Genomic DNA, 7,892 nt, shown 5'->3' with positions numbered 1-7,892 from the left:
AAAAAATTTAGTTTGGGGGTTCGTTGTACATATTATGGTAATATCAGAGGTTTCATTACAAAGTACAATTGGTCACACAAAAAACCAGCCCTTATATGGGTCTATACATGGAAATATAAAGGAGTTATGGATTTTAGAAGGCGAGGAGGAAAAAATGAAAACGAAAATATAAAATTGGCCTGGTCCTTGAGGTGAAAATGGGCTTGGTCAATAAGGGGTTAAATCTTATAGATCCGGCGCACGCGCCCTAGGAAGCAGGGGCACATGCGCCGGAGCTGAGAGGAAGCAGCAGAGGACAAAGGCGAGTGATGGACTGGGATTCGAATGCGGGCACGTCCCGCAATGCAAATCCCAGACCCGCCGGCTGGGGAAGAGAAGGGGGCAATGAGCTCACGGCCAGAGTGAGTGGCCGGAGCACAAGTTGTCACAACATACATTTTCTGGACTGATTCTGGGTTATATTCAGCGTTATATTTCGGAGCTGTACTCCTTATTCTGCTAGCTTAGTCACCAGGTCCTTACGTTACATTAGTCACATCCTGTTCATACTCCAGAGCTGTACTCATTATTGTGCTGGAGAGTCGCACTGGCCACACATTATATGACAAGGTAATTCTTATGGGGATTTCCAGTATGGCCTTTGTCACTCACTGTCACTGCTGCTCCTGCCACTGCTCTACATGATCAGGTCATACTTAGCTTGCCTGCAACATCACTTTGCCATTTTGGGACACCGATAGACCTTAATCGCAAATCCCATTCATTTAGGGCAATTTTAGAAAGGGGATACAAAAGAGCAAGATGAGTAGTATGCTTTCCTTAGCGCTTGATGTTAGCAGCCTTTTTCGGTATGAGTTAATTGTAGTCACGATTTATCAATTTCGGGTGTCCAGGACCAGAAGAAAAAAAGTCACGATTCAATGGTGCTAGGGGTCAAACATCTAGGCATGACGGGTAGGGGTTCTCCCTGGATAAATGATATTTAAAGCACAAGAAACTGGTAATCAAACAATTACAATGTATTTTGACTTCCCTTATTACTGAAGTTGAGTAGGTTGTAATTCTCTTACTTCAAACCTTATATTGCTGCGTCTCTGTCTGAGTTTTTCAGATAATTCAGGAATCTGGCATTTTGATATATTTATGTTACATAAACTATAATTCTCTCACTTATGTTGTTACTGTTTTTTGTCCCCCTTCAGTATCAGTACGGATACTGTTGCTGATAAGGCACGATCATAAATGGAAGGTTAACAAAAGGTTTGCATGATTTTATGGAAGGGGCTAAATTTGTGTTTATAAAGGGAAGGGGGGGCAGGGCCTCGCAGGGACAGTGCTCACTGCTGTTCCCGCCATTTTAGACCCTTTTTATTATTATTTATTTACTTAGTTAGTGTACCCTCTTTTAGACACACCTTACGGCAAGACCGAGGATATTGTCTAAGTAAGGCACAACCATAAGAAAAAATAAAAATAAATATATATATATATATATATATATATATATATATATATATATTTGTGTCTTAAGCCTGTTAAGGCTGTATTTTTGCGAGGGGTGTGAGGTTTAACACCCTCACAACTCTGGGTAGGGCTATATAACTCCCCCTGTACCTGTAGGCGGGCGTATGGTTTTTGTGGAACAGGGGCATGGAGGGTGGGGGTGTTGTGTTCAAGTCTCCTGCCACTATTTGGCACTCTGGCAGGCCGCTCGGGAGCTTATATCAGGTGGTGCGGTCAGTGAGTAGCTCCATTGGCTGCCTCACGGTTGCATGCTCAGCCGGCCACCACCTGCGGGGGCTTAATGTTTTTAGTGCACTGTTGCTGGGAGGCTCAGAGTCGGGAACCACTGCGGCCATCTCGCACGCTGACGACATTGCCCTGACTGCCAAACGCCCTTTTGGTAGTCGGGCAGGCACTACATAGGAGAGCATTTGAGTGTGTGAGTGTGTGTTGTGCTGGCCTACAGTTACTACTGCTGTCGCTGTGGTAATCTGTAGGAGTATATAGGTATGTATAGGCTGTATACTGTGGTGTAATGTGTAGAAGTATGTAGGTTAGAGATGAGCACATTTTTTAATAATTTGATTTGGCCGATTCGCCGACTCTTCTGAAAAAATTTGGTTCCTTCCAAATTTATTTGTGGCAAATCTGTATTCATATTCTGAGGCTTTCTGGCCTACAGAGAGCCTCAATAGGGGTGTAGAACACTTTGCCTTGCTGTAACACACATAGGGTGTGTGCTGGGTTAGTGAAATAATACTGTTATTCAGTATGACATGCAGATTAGAGGGATCGCTATTAGAAGCACTGATGCAGCACATCACAATGACAGAGCCTGGAGGTGGCATCAGTATGAGGAGACCATATAGTGGCTGAATGACACAGTTAGAGATGAGTGAAGTAACAGTAATTCGATTTGTCACGAACTTCGTGGCTTGGCAGTTGCTTACTTTGGCCTGCATAAATTAGTTCAGCATTCAGGTGCTCCAGTGGGCTGGAAAAGGTGGATACAGTCCTAGGAGGCTCTCCTAGGACTGTATCCACCTTTTCCAGCCCACCGGAGCACCTGAATGCTGAATTAATTTATGCAGGCTAAAGTCAGCAACCGCCAAGCCGCGAAGTTCGTAACAAATCAAATCACTGTACCTTCACTCATCTCTAGACACAGTGTGGAGGTGGCAGCAGCATGAGGAGACCATATAGTGCCTTAATGACACAGCATGGAGGTGGTGGCAGCATGAGGAGACCATATAATGGCTGAATGACACAGCGTGGAGGTGTTGGCAGCATGAGAAGACCATATAGTGGCTGAATGTACAGCGTGGAGGTGGCGACAGCATGAGAAAACCATATGGTGGCTGAATGACACAGCTTGGAGGTGACGGCAGCATGAGGAGACCATATAGTGGCTGAATGGCACAGCCTGGAGTTGATGGTAGCAAGAGGAGACAATATAGTGGCTGAATGACACAGCCTGGAGTTGGCGGCAGAAAGAGGAGACCATATAGTGGCTCAATGACAAAGCCTGGAGTTGGCAGCAGCAGGAGGAGAACATAGAGTGGCTGAATGACACAGCGTGGAGGTGTTGGCAGCATGAGGAGATCATATAGTGGCTGAATGACACAGCGTGGAGGTGGCAGCAGCATGAGGAGACCATATAATAGCTGAATGGCACAGCCTGAAGGTGGCAGCAGCATGAGGAGACCATATAGTGGCTGAATGGCACAACCTGGAGTTGACGGCAGCAAGTGGAAGACCATATAGTGGCTGAGTGACACAGCCTGTAGTTGGCGGCAGCATGAGGAGACCATATAGTGACTGGGTGACACAGCCTGGAGTTTGAGGCAGCAAAAGGAGACCATATAGTGGCTGAATGGCACAGCCTGGAGTTGACGGCAGCAAGAGGAGACCATATAGTGGCTGAGTGACACAGCCTGGAGCTGGCATCAGCATGAGGAGAACATATGGTGGCAGAATGAGACAGCCTGGAGGTGCCATCAGCATGAGGAGAACATATGGTGGCAGAATGAGACAGCCTGGTGCTGGCATCAGCATGAGGAAAGGATATGGTGGCCGTATGAGAATTTTCAAAAATTTGATTCGGCCGATTTGCCAACTCTTCCGAAAAAATTTGGTTCCGTCCAAATTTATTTGTGGCAAATCTGTATTCATATTCTGAGGCTTTCTGGCCTACAGAGAGCCTCAATAGGGGTGTAAAACACTTTGCCTTGCTGTAACACACATAGGGTGTGTGCTGGGTTAGTGAAATAATACTGTTATTCAGTATAACATGCAGATTAGAGGCATTGCTATTAGAATCACTATTGCAGAGCGGCACAATGACAGGGCCTGGAGGTGGCATCAGTATGAGGAGACCATATAGTGGCTGAATGACACAGTTAGAGATGAGCGAAGCTACAGTGATTCAATTTGTCACGAACTTCATGGCACGGCGGTTGCTTACTTTGGCCTGCATAAATTAGTTCAGTATTCAGGTGCTCCAGTGGGCTGGAAAAGGTGGATACAGTTCTAGGAGACTCTCCTAGGACTGTATCTACCTTTCCAGCCCATTGCAGCACCTGAATGCTGAACTAATTTATGCAGGCTAAAGTCAGCAACCGTCGAGCCGTGAATATCGTAACAAATCTAGTCACTGTAACTTCACTCATCTCTAGACACAGTGTGGAGGTGGCAGCAGCATGAGGAGACCATATAATGCCTGGATGACACAGCATGGAGGTGGCGGCAGCATGAAGAGACCATATAGTGGCTGAATGACACAGTGTGGAGGTGGCGGCAGCATGAGGAGACATATGGTGGCTGAATGACACAGCGTGGAGGTGTTGGCAGCATGAGGAGAACATATAGTGGCTGAATGACACAGCGTGGAGGTGTTGGCAGCATGAGGAGACCATATAATGGCTGAATGACACAGCCTGGAGGTGGCAGCAGCATGAGGAGACCATAAAGTGGCTGAATAGCACAGCCTGGAGTTGACGGCAGCAAGAGGACACCATATAGTGGATGAATGATGCAGCCTGTAGTTGGCGGCAGCATGAGGAGACCATATAGCGGCTGGATGACACAGCCTGGAGTTGGCGGCAGCAAGAGGAGACCCTATAGTGGCTGAATGACACAGCCTGGTGCTGGCATCAGCATGAGGAGAACATACGGTGGCAGTATGAAACAGCCTGGAGCTGGCATCAGCATGACGAAAACATATGGTGGCAGAATGAGACAGCCTGGAGGTGACATCAGCATGAGGAGAACATATGGTGGCAGAATGAGACTACCTGGTGCTGGCATCAGCACGAGGGGAGGATATGGTGGCAGTAGAAGAAAACTTGGAGCTGGCATCAGCATGAGAACATATGGTGGCAGTATAAGACAGCCTGGAGCTGGAACCTCTTGGATGGCCTTTCACAGTAACTTGGCCCTTCGGACTATAACAGGAACAAAATGGTACACCACTTAGATGTACATACATGGTATGCACTTATGAGGGGAGTACAATGCGCTCCACTACGCTTAAAACATTATTTGTATACAACACCTGCAGGTGTGTACTTTTTGCTGGCCTTTCAAAGCAACTAGGCACTTGAGACTTTAACAGGAACAAAACGGTACACCACTTAGATGCAATGATGTGGTATGCACTTATGAGGGGGAGGACAATGCGCTCCAGTACGCTTAAAAAAGTATTTGTCTACAACACAAGCAAGTGTGTACTTTTAACAGCGTGTGGTTCTATAGTATAGGTATATATATATATATATATATATATATATATATATATATATATATATACTGCTGTGCAGGTGCCAAGTCCAGTGTTCTACCATGTCCTCAACATGTCCTCAATTTTCAGATTATACCCAAAAAACAAAATAGCTTAAAACTTTCTTTTTATTTTTTTTTTAATTAAGCAACCTGCCCCTGTAGACTGTTGTAATTTTCTTTTATGAACCATTACTTTTTATGGAGACACCAAGGAGTGAAGAAGTTAACACTGCCATGGAACCATACGTAATTCTACAGTATTTGCATTTAGCTCTACACTCACAGTAATTTATTCCTAACCAAATAAAGGTCCTTATTTATGATAATTTTTGTAGAAGCGTGAAGGTGGTTGCTGCCCATTTTATTTAATTTTTTTATTCACACAAATCACAGCCTTCGAGAGCCAGGCAGAAGAAAATAGATTCCTATCCAATAGACATAGTCTCCGAGAACTATATATCAGATAAATCGTTGCCTGGCAGAATCCACTCAACTATTGAGCAGTGAGAAACATCCAACGCCAAGATGTCCTGGGCAGAGACCACTTTACTCCACTTTATAGCAATGGCTGAGATCATGTGTGGTTTGGTGGTCAATGGATTCATTACAATAGCCAAACTGATGGACTGGTGGGGAGGTAGAAAGCTGAAGCCATTTGACAAGATATTCTTCAGTCTTGGACTTTCTCGTCTAATTCTCCTGTTTTTCACCCTTCTCAACATCATCAACCGAGCCTTTAGTCTGAACTTTTATCATATCAATGTTCTTACCCGGTTCCTCAATACCGTCTATCTATTCCTAGACTTCTCCAGTCTTTGGTTCACTATGTGGATTTCTGTTCTGTACTTTATCAAGGTCGTCATCTTCAAGAACACTCTCCTCATCCGAATGAAACTGAAGATTCCAGAACTGGTAAAGTATGTGGTTCTGTCCTCCATGTTCGTATCTTTTGTTTCCGCCTTTATTTTTGCTTATAATTTTGAAGGGGCTTCAGATATTATGATTCCTCCAAGAAACAAGGCAACTAATACGAGTGTGGATAAGCAGATCATATACTTGGCGCCATCTTACGCCTTTGGACATTTCCTGCCTTTCATATTGGTCAGTGTCTCATCATTATTCCTGATTGAAGCCATTTATGTTCACGTGAGACGTTTAACCAGCAACATCACAAGTTTTTCCACCCCCAACATGGATGTCCACTTCTCCGCTATCCACTCTGCGGTGATGCTTGAGGTCATGACTGTCTTTAATTTAATCGTCACCATCCTGATTCGTTTTGACTTCTATGACTTCTTTAATAAAGGTATACTGTTTTTATTTGCTGTGGCTTACCCTATACTCCACTCGGTGGCGCTCATTGCAGGAAATGCGAAGCTTAAGAAATTGGCGCTTGGAACACTGAAATGTGGAGCAGTGAGGACTCTTTGTACCAAACCTCAAGGGAATGTTCAAGAGGACACCATCACAACTCAACAGACCAAAGTCTGAAAAACAAACAAGAAAGAATAATTATTGAATTGTTTTCATTATTATAGGTTTATGTTATGCTTTTTATCATTTTTTTTTTCAAGAAATCTGTATTTTTTAGATATTTTAGGAAAATTTGGACAATTTGAAAAAAAAGGCCTGTTATGATTATAGAGTTCAATAATGTAATATAAGAAACAAGCTAGGCTGCTGCTATTTGCACAAGTATCCCATTCTGGCTGGTCTAGCAGAGGTCCGACACCAACACAGCCACACGCTGCCGCTACGGACCTCCGACGTGGGAGTCTCATGCCAGAGCCCCGCTGCTAGACGAACTCCAACCAACGCTTAGCAGCTAGATCTCCAGTTATACTACATCAACTTTACCATCTTCGGCCCGTCGCAGTACGGAGACCAGCGGACAGGGTGAGAGGCATTTAATCCCTTGACACTCTTGAGCAGCTCAGCCTGTTAATCAAATACTGTTTCATTACTATAGCCACCCAATTGTCGGACCAACAGCTTATGTCGGATAATCGGTCGATAATTTAACAACAGCAGTGCTACATTTATTCACATATACCATTAGGGCCTATAGGTAAAATATTACATATACTATTGCTCTATCAGTCTTGTTATTCATATTTATGTTTTATTAATCTAATTTAAAAATAGTTTTTATATTGTGAACAACATTGTATGATAAATCGTTTGGCATTCCCATCAATCAAACTGTCTATAATTTTTTGTTCATTGTGTATCATCCTTGAGGTGTGGTTATTATTTACAAATCTGTTTAACCCCTTAGGGACTCAGCCCATATTCACCCTAAAGGAGTACTCTGGTAGAAAACATTTATTTTTTACTTCTGTTACCAAATGTTTATTCTTCCAGTACTTTTTAGCATCTGTATGCTACAGAAGAAATTATTTTATTTTTGAATTTCTTTTTTGCCTTGTCCACAGTGCTCTCTGCTGACACCTGATGCCCATATCAGGAACTGTCCAGAGCAGGAGAAAATCCTCATTGCAAACCTATGCTACTCTGTACAGTTCCTGACAAGGCCAGAGGTGTCAGCAGAGAGCACTGTGGTCAGACAGAAAAGAAATTCAAAAAGCAAAGAGTTTCCTCTGTAACAT

General features: G+C 43.8%; 1 protein-coding gene across 1 annotated transcript; it reads left to right on the top strand.

Moving 5' to 3' along the window:
* The first annotated feature begins 5,808 nt into the window (after window positions 1-5,808).
* On the top strand, window positions 5,809-6,774 carry LOC130360926 (taste receptor type 2 member 4-like). Its single transcript, XM_056563480.1, has one exon. The coding sequence runs from the start codon at window positions 5,809-5,811 to the stop codon at window positions 6,772-6,774; it is 966 nt and encodes a 321-aa protein (XP_056419455.1).
* The last annotated feature ends 1,118 nt before the right edge of the window (window positions 6,775-7,892 follow it).

This window comes from Hyla sarda, chromosome 3, assembly GCF_029499605.1.
Source record: "Hyla sarda isolate aHylSar1 chromosome 3, aHylSar1.hap1, whole genome shotgun sequence".
Classification (NCBI taxonomy): domain Eukaryota; kingdom Metazoa; phylum Chordata; class Amphibia; order Anura; family Hylidae; genus Hyla; species Hyla sarda.
This window is presented reverse-complemented; position numbering and strand designations above follow the sequence as displayed.

Excerpts from the sequence above, each read along its gene's own strand:
- LOC130360926 (XM_056563480.1), top strand. The coding sequence starts at position 5,809 with ATGTCCTGGGCAGAGACCACTTTACTCCACTTTATAGCAATGGCTGAG.